The following is a 21485-nucleotide window of genomic DNA, read 5'->3' on the forward strand; positions in this document are numbered from 1 at the left end:
TTGTTTGTCCTTAACGGTTTCTTTTGTTTCTTCACCGGGCTTATGATGCTAACTTAGCATCATAAGCCCGGATTGCTAACTATCAGAGTCCTTGCCAACCGAAACAAACATTATTATACCAACTTCGTTTGAATGATATTAAGAAAGGGTTTGTATTTGTCATTTAACATGACACAACAAACTTTCCTACACACACAACATTTTGTGGGACCCACACTTTTTGAAGAAAAATAAATAAAAAATTACGGCACGCAAAACGAATCTCTATAACATTACACAATTACTTTTCCTACAACATAACTCTTATAAAATCCTATTACGAATAACATATCTGACATTTTGGTTAGAAGAATTATGAATAAACTTGTCCCAAGCTAAAAGCCGATACACAATTTACCTCACAAGTCGAATCTCATACAAACTTACACCAAAGATGTTAATTAGAAGAACTGTGCACGGACCTATTCCAAACACAAATACAGCTCATACATAATTTACATAAAAAGAGCATCATACAAAAACCATATACAGATACAGGGCCTACCATCTCCTAGTAGGCTAAAAATTAACAGAAAGACGTCATCTGTCATCTGACCCTTAAAGAGGGCTTCAGTTTTGGAACCTTGAAGCTGGAAGAGAACAGTTTTGGAGTCTCTGAGGGGGGAATAACTGGGGCTTCTTTCCTCTTCAGGCTTTTATTTCCCTGGACATTAAGATTCAGGGAAGAGAAAACAAATAAAACAATAAGGAACGCCTTCATTTCTCAATTGTCAAATGAAATCAAACTTCAGACCTTAAAACCTTCTATATGTAAACTTTCACCCACCCAACCCACGGGAAGCTAGGCTCAACATGACATCACTTCTATTTGGTGAATAGACACAGGACCAGCAAGTCATATTGAAAAATACCACCCTTGACTACTGAAACATTATATACTGGTGAAGCTATTTTCATATAGCCAATACAATGAAGCTCAATAAGCAATGTATACGCTAAACTGGCCGCATTAGGTTAGCAAGTGATTGTGAAATGCATGAAAATGCAAATGTTACAACTCGATAGCAAACACAGCAGAAGACAGTACTTGCTGACAATTCAAAAGCAAATCACAGATGGGAACAACTCTACAATAGATACACTTATTTTTTTATAGAAATAAATACACAGATGTTAATCCAATGAATTGAAGGTGCTCCTACAATTCACATTATTTTTTAGCAGACACAGCCCCATGTTCATTATACTAGCCTAACACACAGGTCATGGTTTATGCGAGGCCTACAATAGCATGCACTTGTTAAACTTCATCTCGAATATTTTTTGTGTATTGTAAACGGGCAATTCTCCCACTTACATACAGTGTTTCAAGAAAAAAATCCTGAACTCTAAATCACGGCCCACAAAAAAAGATAGCAGATTTTAATTAATGACGCTACCAGCAAAGGGGCATGACTGATACAATGCAGACAAAATAAACAGGACAATAAGTGAAGATAAGCAATTAGTAAAAGCAAAGGCTATACCTTTTCAGAGGATTTTACAGGAGCAGGGGCATCAGGAGTACATATTTCTTTCTTCAAGGTGATATTTCTTCTACTTCTACTGCTCGTAATGATTCCCGATTCAGATGCTTTAGTTCCTTCCGTGCAATGATTTAAAACAGGTGTAACTTGGTTGTTCCTGAACTTTCTTAAAGATTCTAACTCCACTGAAAGTCCTGATATTTCTTTGTTTAATCTTTTTGTCTCAGCCTCCATATCAGCCACTTTACTTTGTAACTGTGAAATTGTACTATCCTTTTTATTATTTTCACACTGCAGTAGCTCCATGCTGGAAACAAGTATAGTTATCTTCTCTTTTGCTTTTTCTACTTCAGCTTGTTTACTCCTTAATTTATTTGTGTAGTCCTTCTCCATTAAATTATATTGATTCCACACAAATGTATTTTCTGCCAAGAGTGACGATACCTCAGAACTTTTTTCTAAAGCAACCTTCTCACGTTCGCCTTTTAACCTTCTTAATTCATCTTCAATATCGTTGGAACACTTCTCTTTTTCTGCACCATTCCAAGTGGACTTGTTCCCACTATCTGTGGTTCCTTTCTTCCTCTTGTCAGTATCCTTAGATATTGTTCCTTGGTCCTGTTATAAAGTGACTGCTCAGCATAATGCAATACATAAAAAATATCAGAAAACTCAACAAGTATGCAACAACTAACATACTTCTCCATTAGAGGATTCACGCGAAAGGCATTCAAAAATAGCTTTAAAATCCGCCAACTCGTCCTCTGTAAGCTCTGCAATTAAAAGATAAATGAATATGAAGTCAAGAAATGTGGTTAGAATAATTTCAAATTGAAAAATAGTTAAAACTCCTATATTTTGACAATTGACAAAACTTCTCCTTGAGTTGCCAAAATGAAGACACGATTATTGATAATTTAAATTTGCTTAACATTTATAATAAAATAAAATAAAAACTTTTCATAGCAAGCTAGGACTAATCCATCATCCATCGGGATATAATCCAGAAAATTTAAAAAAATGGATCAGCCAATCAGGTATTTCACCATCTAAGCCAACTCTTACAATCATGTATCATATAAAGTTATCCACTTTAGGAAAATGCAAATAATCCCAATCTTGAAGTATATTACTAGAGTCAGTGGTGTGTCTTTAACAGAAGAAATTATCCAGAATCGGTAGGAGAATTTCACCTTCTAACCCAAGTCTTATGGTCACCGGTCACATAAACTTATTCGCATTCAAGAAAATTGTAAGTTTAACCACGCTCCTAAGCAAATAATCCCAGTCTGAGGTTAGAGTGCATGCATGTCTATATTAGCCTTTAGTGTACCCGAAAATTCAAACCAAACATTTATACAAAAAAAAAATCTAAATTATTTTATGAAACAATCTACCAATGATAACAAAAAGGACCAAGCATTCTCCATGCTTACTTACTAGAAACAAGAAAACCAACTTTCAACATCAAATTCAGGATGTAACACCAAGAACAGAAAAGACAACCCTATTTTCATCTTACAAACATCAAAACGCAAACTTGCTTTTCTTTTACCCAAAAACAAGAAAAAGGGACAAAAAACGTATTATTAAGGAATTAATCAAAGCATGAAAAGCCCCATATCTGGCATGAAAGAAAAGACACTAACCCAAAATCCATTTGAAAATAGAAGCCTCTCTGTGCTTGGAACCCAGCGTCAAATCCGCCTTCGCCGTCTCGAGCAACCGCTTCTTCTCCTCAAACATCAAAATCCCCTTCATCTACACAACAATCGAAAAAATATATATAAAAAAGGCAAAAAAAATAATTTTTTTTTGGGGGTTTCAGAAGAAATAAGGGAAACCCTAAAAGAGAAATAATAATTACCTGGGAAATTTGATCCTTGTGAAGGCGAATATCGGAGGCCCATCTTTCGTGCTGCATTTGCAAGCGATCTTCGAGAAATTTGTGTTGTTTGGCGAGGGACTGAAGCTGGTTTTGCTGGTTTCTCACCATCTGAACCAACAAGTTGAAGATGTTTTCCCAGTTTCGACGCTCAGAAGAAGAAGCGTTGGAAGATTCTGCTTTTTTTGTTGTTCTATTGCGCATTGCGAAAAAATAAAAAATGCAAAGAGAGAGTGAACGAGGAATGTGAATTCAGAAGAACTGAACTGAAAATGAAGAAGCAACAACCAGATTGCAACGGTCGACTTTTGAGTTTAAGATTAGAGCGAAAGAGAAAGCGCTTTAAGCCACTTGTAAATAAAAAAAAGAAAAAGAAAAAGAAAGCGCATTCAAATTAAATGGGTTTTGGAAGAGGTTGGTGGGCCTTCTACCACTTTACCCGGCCCAAATATAATCCCCTTCGTCAACGCACATTAAACTATTGAAGACTTGTGTACCCAAAAAAAAAAAAAAAAACTTTTGAAGATTTCAGTTGCATTATTCTTCATCAGTTCTTTTTATTATTATTATTATTATTATTATCTTTTGGGTACAATTATCAGTTCTTTTTAGTTTTATATTAACTGTGACAAATTTATAATCGTTCTATAAATTTCAAAATGAAATAATAAAATAAGATAATTATTGTCAAACGAAAGAAGTATATTTATAATATTTTATTACTTACAATCACTTTTATTATTATGACTCTCACATGATATCATTTAGTAACTGTGGATTTGAATTAGATCGAACAAAAATAAAGATAGTTATAAAAAATTGTAACAAAAAATAAAGGGTTTGTGTTTTCTGCCGTAAATAAGTTATCTACCTTAAGTCCAAAACGATGTTATTTTGAAGCGAAAATCAAAGTATTTTTATAATTAAATTTATTTCAAGATTATAATAGTCTTTCTTATTATAATTTTTTAACTCAAAATTATGAGAATGAATATAGATAACTTATCTACATTATTCAATGTAGAAACATTAAAATCAAAAATAAATTATAAGTATAACATTTCCCTTGTTATGCATGGGAATATTGTTTAACCAATTTTAGAAAACTGTTCGCCCTTGAACATACATTTTATCTCGTTACTAAAAGGACTTTAGTTCTAGGAAAAAATGTCTATCCTTTTAAATGACACAACTTATGTCATTTCACTCTTACAAAGAGGTGAGATCCACACTTTTATTTTTTTTGTCCACTCTCTCTCCTCCCATGATCTATCTCTTTCTCTCACTTAAAATGACACAACTTTACATCCTTTAAAATGACATACATTTTCCCCTAGTTTTAAGGGGTTTGCATTCATCATTTAACATTACACAAAATTTTTTCCTACACACACAATGTTTCGTGGGACCCACACTTTTGAAGCAAAAAAAAAAAAAAATTACGACACGCAAAACGAATCTCTATAACATTACACAATCATTTTTCCTACAACATAACTCTTATAAAACCCTAGTTTTAATATACAGAAAAATATTTTTGCAGTTACTGCAGATAAGTTATTTGCATTTATTCCCAAACGACGTCTTTTTAAAATTGAAAGATTAAAACATTATAATTATAAAGACTATTATAACCCTGAAATAAATTAAAATTACAAAAACATCATGATTTTCGCCTCAAAACGACGTCTTATAGGGCTTACTGCAGATGACTTATCTGCAGTAACCGCAGAAAAAGAGAATCCTTTAATATATTATTGTAAAAACATTCTACGCCTGTTTTTAATAATATACTAATATAATATTAATAAATTCTAATTATTATTCTATCATCACCAAACCGCAATTAAAAAATAATTTTAATTATTATTATTATTATTATTTGCATTGCACCCTTTGTAAGAATATACTTTTATAGTCTACCACTTCCATAATTCTTTTGTAGTATATATCTTTTATGTGTAATTGAATTCTAACGAAGCTAGAGAGAGAAAGTAGATCTGAGATGGAAACAGAGGAGGATGGCGCGCGTGGAGCGCGTGAGAGAACGGTGGAGGAGGAAGACTTGATCCTGAGAGGTTTGAAGAAAGCGAAAGGTGAGGCTATGGCTGATGTGAGCATGGATGATGAGATGCTCGATAAGCAGGAGGCTGGTGACAGTGAGGGTGCCAAATCTTCCTTCCCGGAGAAGGTGGTGCTCATGCATGAAGTGCCTGATAAGAAGTTTATCTCTTACAGAGACAAGCTAATCAGGTTAAATGGAGGTGACAACATATCAGAGACTGACGAAGATGACTGGAAAGAGGTCCAGCGTAGGGAGGAAGAGGAAGATGGTGCTGAGGAGGTTCTGATCCAAGGTGCTGAGGATGATCCTCTTTGCCCATCGCTGCAATTTTCCAAGAGTCAGCATAAGGAAGACTGTCGTCAATGGAGGAAAGCCCTAATCATCAAGCTATTGGGGAAAAGGATTGGTGCGAGGTTCCTAATGGCTCGGTTACAGAGGCTGTGGAATCTGGTATCAACGTATGAATTGATTGATCTGGATAATGGTCATCTCCTGCTGAGATTCCAGGATGAGGGAGATTATCGGCATGTGCTGGAGGAGGGACCGTGGATTGTCGCGGATCATTATGTTGTGATCCAGAGATGGCGTCCATTTTTTGACCCTTATGATGATGGGTTTAAGAAACTGGCCGTATGGATAAGGGTTCCTGGTCTCCCTATTGAATTCTATACTGCTCAGTACCTATGGAAGATTGGGAACCTGTTTGGAAGGACTCTGAAAGTGGATAGAAATTCACTTCGCAGAAGTGAGTTTGGTGATAATGTCATTACAGAGAGAGCAAAGTTTGCTCGAATCTGTGTGGAGGTGGACCTAAGAAGAAGCTTCTTGTCGAAGTTCAAGATTGGGGAAAAGGTTTACCAAGTGGGTTACGAAGGTTTACATTTAATTTGCTTCAGGTGTGGCATGTATGGCCACATGAGTGATCAGTGTGTGGACAACCAGCTTAGGGACCAGGGTCAACAGTTGGGTTCTGCACCAGGGATCCAGAATCCTAAGGAGGGAAAAGCAATTGATAGTGCTAGGGAGAAAGGGAAAGAGGAGGAAGCGTTCGGCAGCTGGATGGTTATCCAGAGATTTAAAAGAGGGGGGAAAGCCAAAGTTGTGCCAATGAAAAAGGTGGTTGGTGTGAATGAGGATCCTGGGGTAGTCACGGTGAATCAGGATGCTGAGAAAGTTGAGGCCACTATGGGAGAGGCTAGGATTGATATCCCGAGTGTTAATATTACTGTCATCAAGGAAGAGGCTACTATAGTTCAAAATCCCATTGGTGCTCCTAGTAGGGGTTCTGAGAGTATAGAGGGTGGTCTATCTACTAAGGGGGACACTCCTGGTAACTCCAATCCTTGCCCTTCCCTTCAGATCAATAAATTGGATGCTGGTAGACAGAAGAAAAGTGTGCTTAAGGAGAACAGGAGCAAAAATGGAACTGGTGGTGTGAAGAATAGTAAAGGTGGGTCTCAGAAAAAGGGTGAGATGGAGAATATGCCACCTAATGTTTTGGTGGGCGCCCCTGATTCTGGGCATAAGCAGAGTAGCAGAAACAAAGATCTGCCAATGGGATGTGGTAGTCCAATGGATGAATCTCAACAAGCTAAGGTCAAAGGGAAAGGAGTGGGGTTAGCTGCTGTGTCTAGAGAGGTCCATATGGTGCAGGTGGATCAGGTGCGTGAGCTGAATTCTAACTCCCTTAGGGGGGCTAGAACTCTGAATTTCCATTAATTGGTTGGTGTGGGTTCCCTCTTAAATAAAGTCATGTTTATTTGCTCTTGGAATTGTAGAGGGGTGGGGAAAAAGGAATTCCCTGCCTTAATTAGAGACATGCGATATAGGTTTAATTTTAGTATTCTGGCCTTGTTAGAAACTAAAATTAGTGGCAATAGAGGGGACAGATTAATAAAGAAACTTGGCTTTGCTAGAAACTTCAAAAAAGATGTTGTTGGATTCTCAGGGGGTATCTGGTTACTCTGGGATGAGAAAAAGGTGAAGGTGGAAATTATTGATGCTCAACATCAATTTATTCATACTAAAGTGCTTTATTTGGATAAGATGAAATATGAGTATGTCACATTTGTGTATGGTAGTCCTAGAAGGTTGGAGAGACAATCCTTGTGGTTGAGTCTGGAAGTTATTGCTCAGGAAATAGCTGGCCCTTGGTTAGTTTTAGGTGATTTCAACTCAGTTTTGAATGCTTCTGAAAAGATTGGGGGCAGGGAAATCACTGGCAGTAACATCATTGACATGCAGAGTTGCTTATCTAGCTGTGATATTGGGGACATGGGGTTTAAAGGTCCAGATTTCACTTGGAAGAGGGGTAAAATCCAAGAGAGACTTGATAGGGCTTGTTCGAATGATGCTTGGAATTTAAGCTGGCCTAATAGTTTTCTATCTCATCTGCCCTATTTTAACTCTGACCATAGGCCTATCTTATTAATTCAAGATCAGGCCAGTAGGTTGGAGGATAAGGATAAGCCATTCAGATTCTTGGCTTCCTGGATGACAGTGGAAGGTTTTGTGGATGTGGTGAAGGATAGTTGGAGTAACCAGCCTGACTGGATTTTTGCTAGGAGTAATTTTGAGAGAAAGGCCAGGGAGTGGCATCTTAATGTCTATAGGAAGAATATCAAAAGGAAGAACAAAATCTATGCCAGACTTAGTGGCATTGATAGTTATCAGTCTGGATGGTATGATCACAGCATGGAAATTCTCCAAAAAAGGCTATGGTCAGAACTTCAAGAGATTCTGGTGAGGGAAGAGCTAGCCTGGTTCCAGAGGTCCAGGTGTAATTGGCTAAAATATGGTGATAAGAATACTAGGTACTTTCATTCATCCACAGTGGCTAGGAGGAGACACAACAGAATTATTGCTCTTAGAAATGAAGAGGGAGCCTGGGTTGCTGAGAAAGAGGAGTTAGTCAACTTGGCAGTTAAGTATTTTGAAAATTTGTTTTCTGCTGAAGAGGAAGAAGTAGATGCTTACCCTGTGAAAGGCTTCTTTCCTAATTTGAGTGGTAAAGAGAAAGATGAATTGTCCAAAATTCCTACTGATGAAGAGATCCAGAAGACTATTTTCAAAATGGGGAAGTTTAAAGCTCCTGGGCCTGATGGGCTTCAAGCAGTATTCTTCCATTCTCACTGGAGTATAGTGGGAACCTCTGTTTGTAGCTTAATATCTAAGATTTTTCTGGATCCTAAAAGAGTGGAGGAGGTTAACAAGACTCTAGTGTGTCTTATCCCCAAGAAGGAGAGTCCAGAGACTATGAAGGACTTTAGACCAATAAGTCTTTGTAATGTAGTCTACAAAGCTGTGACAAAGATTATAACTGAAAGGCTGAAGGGTTTTATGTCTCGGCTGGTGACTCCTACCCAAGGCAGCTTTATCAAAGGGAGGCAAAGTGTGGATAATATCATCATAGCTCAAGAAGTGGTCCATTCTATGAGAAAGAAGAAAGGGAGTAAGGGGTGGATGATGTTGAAAGTGGACTTGGAGAAGGCCTATGATAGGCTTAGCTGGAGTTTTATCAAGGAGACCCTAGTTGATATAGGATTCAATAATAGACTTATTGATCTTATTTGCAACTGTGTGTCTACTAGTAAGTTGAACATTCTATGGAATGGTAGCATGACCAGGGAATTTAAACCGAAAAGGGGTATTAGGCAAGGAGATCCAATATCTCCTTACCTGTTTGTTTTATGTATTGAGAGACTTGCTCATTTAGTCCAGCTAGCTGTGGACTCTAAGGCTTGGAAACCTGTTTTCCTTAATAAGAGGGCTCCTCCTTTGTCACATCTGTTTTTTGCAGATGACATTATTTTATGTGCAGAAGCTTCTGTGAACCAAGCTTTTATCATTAACCAGGTGTTGAAGGTGTTCTCTGCTGCATCAGGGCAGAAAGTTAGTGTAGACAAATCAAGAGTCATGTTTTCAAGTAATGTGGGTGTGGCTAGAGCTAAGGAGATTGGTGACAAGCTCGGAGTAAGGATTACTAATGATCTGGGGAAGTATCTGGGGGTCAATTTGAGTCATAAAAGGGCTTTTAGAAGTTCTCTCATCAACGTAATAGAGAGAGTAAGCAGTAGGCTTTCATCTTGGAACCAGTCTTCTCTCTCTTTGGCTGGAAGAATTACATTGGCAAAATCTGTCTTGGAGGCTCTCCCTGCTTACACAATGCAGTCCACCATCATTCCTGCTAATGTGTGTAATGAGGTGGAGAAGGTGACCAGAAAGTTTATTTGGGGATCAAATTCTGAGAAAAAGAAGATGCACTTGGTTAAGTGGAGTAAAGTTTGTAGACCGAAGGAGGAAGGAGGGCTAGGATTGAGAGATCAGAGAACTGTCAATAAAGCCTACTCCATGAAGATTGGCTTTGGTTTGATGACCAACAAGGATGCTCTTTGGGCTAAAATCCTGCGAAGTAAATACTTGGTGAGCAGTGATCTGGTCCCTGTGTTGAAGGAAAACAGGAATGGGTCTAGCATCTGGAAAGGGATCTACAAAAATTGGAGTTGTGTTCATAATGGGTCAAGAATTTGTATTGGTAATGGCTGCAGTACAAAATTTTGGTGGGACTGCTGGGTTCCAGAAGTGGGAAGACTAATTGATAAAGTAACAAGTCCAATTCCAGAAGGTGATAAAGAGTGGCTGGTGGTGGACTGTATAAATCAAGATGGAGATTGGCATTACTCTAAATTTGAACAGTTTCTTGATGATGGGATTATCAGTATTATTAAAGATGTTCACCCTCCTTCAGTTGATAATGGTCCTGATCGGGTTATATGGAGCCAGTCTTCATCAGGTATATTTACAGTAAAATCAGCTTATGATTTCCTATCCCCCCCTCTGATTAGTAATGACTGTATAAAGTGGCATTTGGCTTGGGACTGGGAGGGACCCCAAAGAATCAAAGCCTTTCTATGGCTTCTGATAGGTGGGAATCTTCTTACTAATGACAGAAGGAATAGAATGAATCTCTGTGTGGATGCAAGATGCAGTAGGTGCAATGACCCTTTGGAGGATTGTAATCATATTTTCAGAGGCTGTGAGTGGACCCAACATATTTGGAGGTTGGTCTGCAAGGGGAAGAATACTAGTCTCTATAATGCTGGAGGATTTAAAGATTGGTTAGAAGAGAACCTGAGTAGGAGGGAAGCTAATTTGGAATGGAGGAAATTCTTTGGGGTCATGTGCTGGTTAATTTGGCAGGAAAGGAACAATTTTATTTTCAATAATTCGAGATGTCTGCCCATTGATTTGGTGTATCGAACCTCGAAATTTATTTTGGATATGGTGGTGGCTGATGAGTTGTTTTTGAAGGTTGGCCTCCTTCCTGAAAGAAGAAAAGTGGTAGTGTCTTGGAAACCTCCCTCTCCTAATTGGATCAAAATCAACTCAGATGGAGCTTGCTGTGTTAAAGGAGGTGCATCTAGTTGTGGGGGTGTAGTTAGAGACTCTGCTGGTCAATGGGTTGCTGGATTCTCAAAAAAGATTGGATATGGGAATGTGTTATTGGCTGAGCTTTGGGGCATGGTTATTGGATTAGAATGGTCTGTAATGTTGGGTTATCAGCAGGTTAACCTTGAGACAGATTCTATGGAAGCTTTGAGGATTGTCCAGGAAGGATGTCCTGCATATCATCCCTGTCACTCGCTGCTAGACAGAATGAAAGAAGCTCTTGGGAAAATTTGGAAGGTGAAAATATCCCATACTCTTAGAGAAGGGAATAAAGTTGCAGACTGGATGGCTGCACATGCTTCTCCTTTGGACTGGAATACTATTTGGCATAGTTTTCCCCCTGTTGGGTGTAGTAAATTAGTGGTAGATGATTGTTTGGGTTTTATGGACCCAGACTGTAACTAGTTTTTGCTTGCTTTAATTTTCATACTTATACAAAAAAAAAAAAAAAAAATCTTTTATGTGTTAATTTCATTTCGAAAAAACAAACCCTCCTTTTCTTGGGAAACTTCATATTAAAACATTGTCCGGGTCAATCTATCAGATTATCACGTATCCGATCTTTATTGGTTTCTCCAACCCTTCCTAATTAACTTTACATATTCTTATCCCACTATTATCAGGAAACTTATAGAGTCAATTTTCTCTTTTACTCAAAGTAATCATACAAATCATTCTGAATCGGCAAAAACTTTGGGACAATATGCTAGTATTTACATAATCCAACCATGTAATAAGTGACTTGTAATATCCGTTTGATTAAGACGTCAACTAAAGGCCATACTCGAAAAATTGTGATTTATTTAACAATTTAAATCACGTCAAAAGCAAAATAAAATAAAATTAAGAAGAACATAATAGAAATCATTAGAGTCGTTACACTTAAAAACTAGCATAAATCTTGCTACCATATAAATCTGATATCTCTATAACTAATTTGATTAAAATTATGTATACGCGCACACACACGAGTTTAGAATAACTCACTGAAAGAGTTAAGTCAATATTATCAAAAAGTTGCAATTGTTAAACAATAATGCAAAATTGACATCCATTTCACCATATATTACAAACTCATACTATACAACCTTGATGAAGGATATTCCAAAATCTATATCCATTTTCATATAGTTAGATGGAATTACCTATTTTGCAATTGTATATGGCTCTGCATTTTCAACTATACTCTTCAAAGCACCAGCTCCCATGTATATGAGAACCTATGCCCATGAACCACAATTTAATAATTATATCAAGAAGAATGCATATTTTGCGTTTGAAAGGCAAAAAATACAAGCATCATATGTCATAATTGAGCCCTGAAAAGTTCATTTTCTTAGAAGCTCCAAAGAGGTTGTCTATTGACTTATTTTCATTCCAAAACAAATTATTATAAGGAACTTATAAAAAAAAAAAAAAAGGGATAACATATGAAAATCCAGAGTTATACCTCATTTGCATCTTTGAAAGAGCTGAATTCATCTTTCTTTGGCCAGTGTATTTGCCAACACCTGTAAGTCCACAAAAAGAAAAAGAAAATAAGAAGGTAAATGCAAAGAACAAGATGCAATTAATACGTAAAAGCAAAAGAGAGCACTTAGTCCACAAGCCCCAAGTCCAGTGAACAAAACAGAATGTGTAACCTGTCCTCAGATCCAATAAACTTTTAGAACCATTATATGAGTGCTAGATTCTGCATGCATCTTGATGTATTTAGTTGGATATGAACAGCTTTGCCTAATTTGACAAGTTATTTCATGATGAAACTGCAATTTAGGCATCAAACTTAAACCTAATGCATTAAGTAGTTCCCATACCATGAATATCTGTGTCTTGATCACCAAGCTTTAGGTTTTACGTGCAACTGTGCAAGCTACCCATACAACATAATATGCACACATCCAAGTCTTGAGTTCTACTAGTATATTGTGTACTTCATCACTAAAACCACTCTCCATTAAACCCCGACTATCAAGGGTGGGGTGAGGACAATTCTTGTATGCAGTCTTACACTTACATATTTGCAAGGGGGCGGTGACCCCTATACTTCATCCCTATATCACGAAAATAAAAAATGAGAGAATAAATAACCTTTCTCGCCCAAGGCGCCGTGCCAGCTCTTCAGCTAAAGCTTGACCTGGTGGATCATTATCGGTTGCCAGGATAATGCGAACTACCTAAAGAGAGAGAAAACCAAACTACTAAGCTCTTCACTTCTGCTCTAGAAAGATCCAACTGAAAGGGAAGACACCTAATATATGTACCTTATCCAAATACTCTTTGCAGTTCCACATGTATTGATATGCAGTGTCCTGACTTCATAAAGACAAGCATGCACAAATTAATAGATTAAAGAGATAAATTTATTGGTCGGAAAAATGTTTAAATAATAAGTTGAGACCAGAATATCATGTACTTTTTTGTGGTCCAATATCATGTACTTTAAATGAGGATGTAGAAAGACAAAAAGGAATGAGATCGTAGGCCAGAAAAAGAATTACTGGATGCAATTTTATTTTGTTTGTGTGCAATCATAGGAAACTTATGTGTGACAAATTTCATGACCTCTAGGTGGCATAAAAACTGTTTCATATAAAGTTATAAAAATGTCTATAGCTCAATGTTATGCATAGTCTATTTTTTAAAATAAAACCATAAAAGATAGAGTCAACATAAATAGAATTTATATGTGAAGGCAGCACAGCAGATTTCCCAAGAATATGCACGCTATATTTGGATATTTTGCAATAAAATGCAATTTGCTGTGATTAGATTAATAACTAATAGCAAGAACAGAACTGTTTTCAAAATACAGAATTATAACACAATATTTCTTAGAATGACAATGGCCCCAAAAATCAAAGATCTCCTTTGAAACAGTTAGTATCCGAAGATGACACACCTTCCCAGACATAGACATATATTAGATGTGATTAGATATGATTAGATGTTCATAGACATAGCAGCTTTCAAATAAGCACTCTCGAAGTTAGCATATATCGAACTCTGCATAGTGGTGTAAGGCACAACCGAGCTCAATTGAGTACCACCATTTCCCTCTTGGTTAAAAGACACTTTTTTGCCGCCGATTTTGATGGAGTTAACGTTGATGAAATTTCCTGTGAAGCGTGTATCTTGTTTTGGTCGGTGACAAGTGGTGTGAACGTGAGAGATCTAAGGATTTCAGGTTCATAGGTCATGCTACCGAATAGGACAAACCCAGAAGAAGATGAGAGGCAAAGAGTGATTTTTCTCTGTGTGCTAAAAGAATAGAAAATCTGTGATGAGAAAGATCTGCGAGATTTACCAAGACCTAGCATGCCTCTAGCACCGCTTGCTAAGCCATTAAAGAGCAAGGTGGGTGAACAAGTGAAGAAAACCTTGTGTGTGGGTTCAATCTTGCTTGATTTTGACTCTTCCGTTGACTTGAGTGCCACAAGGTCTTCTACAAGCTCTCCTTCCATGGCTTTTCCCCCTGTGATGCTGTTCTCTGCGAGAATCTGACATGGCTGGTCTTGATCTGTCACAGGGTTTGAAAGCCATGTCTGAGGCTCAGTTTCATGGCTTTTTGCAGTGAGACACTGGATTGAACGGTGAGGAATTGCGAGAAGAGAAGATGAAGGGGTGTTTGTGGATGCAAAATCAACCCAGAGGAGTGGACCCCCAAGATCCAACACAAGCTTTGTGGGCACAAAAGGGGTGCCATAAGAAAGGGTGGTCAAATACTGAAGGGTTTCATCATCCTTTGTAACAGGGAGAACAAAAGAGGAGCTTTGAGCATGACAGGTATTATTGCAAACAAAGCACATAACTGAGGAGAAACAGAGAAGAAGAAAGAGAGAAAAGGAAGCCATGGCTGAAAAAGAAGAAGAAGAAGAAGAGGAAAACAAAAACAAAGAGGTAGTTGGTACGGTAGTTGATAGGGGTTGGGGGGGGGGGGGGGGGGTGTCGGCTGTGGTTCGCCGCGGCTTGGCTGAAATTTGGTTTGGGTTTCTCTCTCACTTGCGGACTATGCTGCACTCCAAACTCTTCTCAAGAAGGCTTCTCCTCAGTCTCAGCCCTCCGCTCCATATACTGGTAATCTTGTTGCTTGTGTTTCTCAATCTACATCACTTGGCACTTGGATATTTGACTCAGGTGCTACTGATCATCTCTGTGGTAATAAGGAACTCTTTACATCTCTTACATATTCTGATCATTTACCTTCATTTACCCTTGCTGATGGAACCAAAGCTCCAGTTCGTGGGATTGGACAAGCTTGTCCGACCTCTACCTTGGCCTTGACATCTAATCATATCTAATCACATCTAATATATTCTAACAGTATCTATATCACTAAATGATTTGTCCTTATTATTACATTTTCAACTACCACAGAATAATAAAAAAAATTATAAGAGCCGATTAATATAGGTATTTCAAATACTTCATTGAAATTTTACAAGTAAGGTGTACCTATGTTCTGATACTGAAGAAGTTAGAGAGGGTAATTTACACATGACTTATTTCAGGCAATTCATAATTGAATGCATGGACAAAACTGCAGAGGGGCCAATTGCCTTTCATTAGGAACCTAAAACCACATCTAACCAAAATAGATGGATAGATCAATAGATAGATAAATAGATAGACAATAGATAGATTTTGATGAAGAAGAAAAAGGAATATTACTGATTTAGTGAGTTTTGCATCATTAAGGCATTAAACTGACATTCCCTCAGCCTTAAAAGAGAAGTGAAAAGAAATTATAACAATACCACAAACCTTTTCTATTGGTGGCAAATCTTTTGAAGAAACCTTTCCTGGTGCACCACCTGGAACACTGACACAATTCCGGAAGCCAGCTTCCTCAAGTGAAAGCTTATCAATTTCCCCCTCAACCTATTTTCGTCATTTGACTGTAAGAATATCTACAATTTTTTTTTTGAATTTTTAATTTGGGGCTTGGCAACAAAAGAAGATTGGAATCGGGAAATAAATGAACAAAATTTACGATGATGATTTCAGCTGCATGACTAATGTCGTCGATTCCATACAGTATCTTGTCCGAGCCTTTTCCCTGAACATCCAATTTAGCATTTGAATGAACATCAGATTATTTAGTAACAAAATTTATTTTCATATCAAAATGTGCATAAACTTTAATCCATATACAATCAGCTTAGCATTCAAAGGTTCCAGATAACAATTATAGGCTCCCATGTTTTATAAATTTATCTCTAAACAACTAGCCCTGATAGATCTTCTGATAAAATATGACTTATTGGCTGGTGATTGCTAAATTAGGGTTGATTGGTGAGTGATAGAATCAAGGAATGGATATTGGCTGTTGACAGAATTTTCTGTTATAGATATCTATAACTCAACTCCCCCTGCACATTTTCTACAAATGGATGTGTAGGCCAGGAGAAAAATTAAGCTTCAAACCAGCATCCTTTCTGTCTCTGTCTTCAATACCATAGTCACCTTTACTTCATCAAATGTATATAACATGCTTGTGGTCATTTCATAACACATCTTATAATGAATGCTTTTTGAATCATCATTGTTTTGGAAAACTAATCAATGTTTGCCTTCTTGGATCAATTATTTTGATCAGGTGAATTTTCACACCTATGTTATTAGCATTAGCCAATGTACATCAATAAAGGAATCAACAGCTTAAGTGGGTATAAACTAAATGCTATTATTGTTTCAATGACAATTATATTATGAGGTTACTCGAGTTTAAAGCAAAACATTAGCATCCAGACATGGTTCAAACTGGAAACATTACCTGCCAAAATCTTTTATCCATTGTTCTGTACTTGCAACCAACAAGCAACCCATTTTGTTTATAAGTAAAAGCAATGACGGTCTGCATAAATTTTGTAATACACAATGAAGTTAAGAACTTCTAACTAGTAAAGTTCTAAAGAAATAAAACCACGTACAGAAAATGTTTAAAAAAAATACCAAATAAAAAACAACAAAGACAGCAAAGAGAACAAACAACAATGGTTATGATAATTGGCATGATCCACTTCATGATTTTTTTTATTTTTGGTTACACACTTCATGATCTTTAACCCAACAAATCTAAAGAAAAGTTCATTTCTTAGAGAAAAAAATATATATGCACTGCCTCTCTCTGGTTTAAATAAGAGAATTTGTAATTTTCTCCACTATTCACCTCGAAGGTGACATTCAGTGACTAAGACTAGTGGGGAAAGATAAACAACCACATACCAAAAAATTAAAGGTATGAAAAAACAGCCTAGAAACATTTTTTAGCTTTGTCTTGTTGAAACATAGACACAAATTTTATGTTTAACATCTTAAATTCCTAAATGTTACTTCTTCAAATCACTTGTTAGCAGTACTATTAACCCTTAAAACGTGCACATCTGTCATAATATTTGTCTCAACTTCAAGGAGACAAACACATTCATACTCTTGGTTACACAAAAATGTAAGAGTGATGCATACGTATGGAAGATATCTTTTTCAGTCAGTATTATTAATTAAATGGCAGTAATCAGTTCAATAGCAAATAATGAAGTTTGCCAACAGAACACCAGCTTTAAAGCTTAATCCCAATTAAAATTTATTAATCAAATATCAATATAAGTTTATATGGTCATTACTATATTGCCATCAACAACTATATTCATAAGCCATTGTCTTTAGGTTGAATATCCAAAACCATTCTGTACCAATCTTTCCGTACTTAACATCACTCATTTGCTTCAGTTTTCAAGACTATGCTCACGATGTAAGATCACTGAAGAAATTTTATTTCTGAAATAAATTACCCTTTTATTCCCCGACTTAATAACCTTTACCGTTATTTTATGTTGCTTAAAATGACCAAACCTTATGTTTCTTGATTGCATAGTTTCCCTTCAGTATGTCACCATAACTGTGTACAAAATCAGGTGTTTACTTCTAAAATCATTACTGGAGAATGAGTTTCAAGAGAGATTTTGGTGAATTGCTTGAGTGTTTTGCACTCAGCATACTGATATTTATATACATGGAAAAATAAATACAACTTATATTTGCAAGAATAACAAAGAATTGGACTATTTTCTAGGATCCTAATGTTCCCAATGCTTCATAAATTCCTATCATTTACAAAGCCATAATAACTATTGTTATAATTTCTGACACCATTCTAGATATTTATCAGTCTATATTTTGTCTCTATTGCTTTGATATTTTTAACAGATAAGAAAATATTATGTCCAAAGCAAATGGTATATAGCACCACAGAGCACAGGATAGCGAACACCAAATAGACATCGGCAATCTGGATTCTGTTTTTCTAAAAAATTAAAAGAACAAATTTTACATTCATAAAACAAGAAATAGGAGGTTTTAAAAATAGCACTGTTGAAAATACCTGATCGCCAGACATTTGCCTTACAGCATTTCTGCTTAGAGTTTTCTCTGATATCAGTCTCTCCTTAAAGTAAGCAACAAGCTAAAATAGGGGGGGAAAAAACCAATACATAAGCAAATAATCCAACTAACACTTGAAAGTTGCAATATATTGACATAACATGGATACTCACAGAGAAACTGGCTTTAATAAGAATATACATTTATACTCTTTCAAGACAGTAGCTTTAACTTCCTTGCTCCCACTTGAGCATACCAAAGTTATTATTCTAGACCTCTATTGAATCTTAAATGTTGTGATATTAATTAACAAGCCACTAGTTAAGCAAATTGGCAGAGATACTTTGTATTAGTTGCTTATGGGCCATATTGGGAGAAAAATTACTATGTTAAAAAAAAAAAAAATCACTCCCCGTTAAACCCGACTAGCGAGTGTGGGGTGGAGGTAATCCTTGTACGTAGCCTTATCCTTTCATAATTGCAAAGAGGCTATTTCCTGGATTCGAACCTATGAACTTTCAGTCATAGAAAAGTTACTATGTTATTTAAATAAATTTGACCTTTAATATTAAGGAGAGGCTGATAGTGCCGAATCTTATTTCAATATTTCAAGCAAAGCCTCTGTTAGTTAGACAATGCCCATTAAGAATAAGAAGAATAATGTCAAAAGCATATGAAAGTCAAACCCTATGTCTACTTGAGCTAAAATGGCAAATACTATGCATTACCACCCTGAATACTCATAAGAGTGCTTACTTTGTTCTTAGAGAACAACAAGCAGATGAATACTCTTAATAAGATAATTAATTTTTTTTCTACTTCATTAGAATAAGAGACCTTCAGAAGACCTCTAGCATAATAACAATTAACAACGAAAAGAGGGGACAGCTCAGTTCATTCTAAGAAATTGGCAGTTATTCTAGTACTATTAGCTACTAGAATTGATAAAAGCAATTTGAATACCTTAGGACCAAGTGGTTCCAATCCTAAGCTCTCCTCAGCCATTTGTTCATAAGACTTGCCATTAGCACAAACCCTACTGTACAATTCCTTGTCATCTGCAAAAACCTATAACCAAATAATCATGTACAGTTAGTATGCCACAGCTCCACATTTATATAGCCATGTTATGTTACCTGACCAGCCCAACCACATTTAGCTTGAAAACACCTCCACATTGCAAATTCACTACAACAACCATTTTCCAGAACACATCACTCCAAAACATATATAATTATCACCACATCCTCAGAGCAAGTAGAAGAAGCTTGCTTACCCATCAGAAACAATATGAAAAGACAAACTCCTCTCCTTTAATTTCCCACCTTTGCACTAGGATTTCAAAACAAACAAGATTCAGAAACCCACTTGAAAAGTAAATTCATACAAAAAGACCTGGTCAAGAAATTTAATTACAAATTTAGAAAAAAAGTGATACCTTTGGACAATACAGGTTATGGAACAGCCCAGGCAAACAAGAGTTGTCCAAGGTAATGCCAATAACTTCCATTTTCTGCTTCAAAATTTTCACTTTAGGTGAACCAAAGGTATTGTCCACAACCTGCTCCACATCATCTTCCAAAACAATCCAAACAATCATGTCAGAGAAACTCAAAGAAAAAAGAAAAGAAAGCATTTGGCTGGCCAGAAAATTCAAACCATTAACACTATAAATAAATGGCGAAAAAGGGTATGCTAGGAAAAGAAAAACGAGGTAGAATGAGGAGAAGAACAGGTACCTGGAGGGGAGGGTACGTTGGTGGCACGAGCTAGTGAATGGCACCGAACGATGCCTAGTCTTTGGGGTAACACTTTTGCATAGGTTCTAGAAAACAAGTTGCAGAAAAGGGGTTGAGTGAGAGGACGACATAGCCATTGGTTCTGAAAAACTGACATGTTTGGTTCAAACGTTTTGAATTTGATTGGATTTTCGTCTATGTTATGCGGAGACCCTCTGGGTTTATCTTTGTTGTTGCACTTGTACACCAAGTGAAAAGACATCTTTTTTTAATGCTAACAAAAAATACTATAACTTTTACTTACTCATGTTATTCCCAATCAGAAGGACTTAATTTAAGAGAAAAAAAAGACTTTAATTCCGATATTGTGAATTAAAAAAAAAAACAAAAAAAATGTGTGGGAATGTTGGAAGAGCTTAATTTGTCGTTTTTAAGTGAATCTACGTTAGTTCGGCTTTTTTATCATTATATCCTTTAATTAATAATAAATTATCAAATTAACTCTGTTTATAAATTATTACAAAAATTTAACTTTTTCAACAAACATAACACTAATCTATCATTGTTTGACCGTTGACCACGTAGCTACTCGGGTAGAGACCCAATTACCCGAGAATATTTCACGGAATATAACTGTTCTTATTTGACTTGAGTTTATACCCGGGTATGCTATTATTTACCTAGGTACACATCCAATTACCCGGGTATTTGTCAGCTAGAAACCCCAATATCAGTGGGTTTCGACCTTTGTTATCATTTATATGTTTTGTATCCCCGAATCTCTCTCATTTCTCGTCTCTATTCTCAGCCATCAAAATTGTATTTCATCACACCATCTCAAAAAGCCTAATCTTGTGTAATCATTGGCATTACACCTACATATATGATGGGAGTCTCCGTCATACAAGGTTGCGTCTGGTATATTGTAAGAACCTGCACCGTTAATTTAGAAATTTAATTAATTAATTATGAGATTAATGATATAATTCTATAATTGACTCTAATAATTATGAGAAGGCTTTAATAATTATTGTAAGTGATTAAGAATGTTGAAAGTCGTTTTTCTGACGAAAAGTGCAGATACCGATTCTGCTCACGGTATAAGTACGCACCGATGAAGTATCCCAAAAAATTATAATAAGTGCATGAATATTCCTACAATAATACATAGGACTAGTATGACAAGTTTCAAGTCAAAATAATGAGAACTGGCGTCAGAATTGATACCGGCTACGTAAAAGCGCGTACCGGCAAAGTGCTGCGAAAAATAAAATAAAAATATGAAAAATCCTAGAAAAATGGCTAGGTTCAGAATCCTAAGTTTGGGATTAAAATGTTAAGTGTAGCTATTAGTGCTAATACAGTGTGATTAAACTTAAACTGCCTATAAATAGGCTTGGCAGAGATTTTTAGGTCATATTTCCTTGTGCCTACGTGAA

General features: G+C 36.4%; 2 protein-coding genes and 1 pseudogene across 3 annotated transcripts; all 3 read right to left on the bottom strand.

Annotated features, from left to right (window-relative positions):
• Positions 1–435: 435 nt before the first annotated feature.
• On the bottom strand, positions 436–3704 carry LOC133301395 (uncharacterized). Its single transcript, XM_061501026.1, has 5 exons — positions 3394–3704; positions 3176–3287; positions 2226–2299; positions 1527–2144; positions 436–703 (listed from the first exon to the last, which is right to left on the bottom strand). Exons 1-5 carry the CDS (start codon positions 3613–3615, stop codon positions 587–589), a joined length of 1143 nt encoding a protein of 380 aa, XP_061357010.1. The 5' UTR covers positions 3616–3704; the 3' UTR covers positions 436–586.
• Positions 3705–11931: 8227 nt separating this feature from the next.
• On the bottom strand, positions 11932–20274 carry LOC133301393 (primase homolog protein-like). 2 transcript variants are annotated; one of them, XM_061501024.1, is made up of 13 exons: positions 20047–20274; positions 19746–19882; positions 19584–19639; positions 19444–19495; positions 19271–19375; positions 18309–18389; positions 16701–16781; positions 15918–15983; positions 15689–15805; positions 13189–13236; positions 13016–13101; positions 12375–12435; positions 11932–12144 (listed from the first exon to the last, which is right to left on the bottom strand). In XM_061501024.1, exons 1-13 carry the CDS (start codon positions 20201–20203, stop codon positions 12070–12072), a joined length of 1122 nt encoding a protein of 373 aa, XP_061357008.1. In that variant the 5' UTR covers positions 20204–20274; the 3' UTR covers positions 11932–12069. The 2 variants fall into 2 exon arrangements, 1 of the variants encoding a protein (XP_061357008.1); XR_009750186.1 differs by lacking the exon at positions 11932–12144 and having other exon boundaries at positions 12385–12435; positions 13189–13240.
• Positions 13868–14778, bottom strand: LOC133301396 (probable aspartic proteinase GIP2; annotated as a pseudogene).
• Positions 20275–21485: the final 1211 nt, after the last annotated feature.

This window comes from Gastrolobium bilobum, unplaced genomic scaffold (assembly GCF_033153095.1).
Source record: "Gastrolobium bilobum isolate Gb01-03AN ecotype WA unplaced genomic scaffold, APGP_CSIRO_Gbil_v1 utg35430, whole genome shotgun sequence".
NCBI lineage: Eukaryota > Viridiplantae > Streptophyta > Magnoliopsida > Fabales > Fabaceae > Gastrolobium > Gastrolobium bilobum.

Coding starts and splice junctions, on each gene's coding strand:
- LOC133301395 (XM_061501026.1), bottom strand. CDS start 3,615: ATGCGCAATAGAACAACAAAAAAAGCAGAATCTTCCAACGCTTCTTCT. Junction 2,300..3,175: donor TATTTTCAAATGGATTTTGG/GTTAGTGTCTTT, acceptor TTTTAATTGCAG/AGCTTACAGAGGACGAGTTG. Junction 704..1,526: donor CTGTAAAATCCTCTGAAAAG/GTATAGCCTTTG, acceptor CTTAATGTCCAG/GGAAATAAAAGCCTGAAGAG.
- LOC133301393 (XM_061501024.1), bottom strand. CDS start 20,203: ATGTCAGTTTTTCAGAACCAATGGCTATGTCGTCCTCTCACTCAACCC. Junction 19,640..19,745: donor ATAACCTGTATTGTCCAAAG/GTATCACTTTTT, acceptor TTGAAATCCTAG/TGCAAAGGTGGGAAATTAAA. Junction 19,376..19,443: donor AATGTGGTTGGGCTGGTCAG/GTAACATAACAT, acceptor ATTTGGTTATAG/GTTTTTGCAGATGACAAGGA.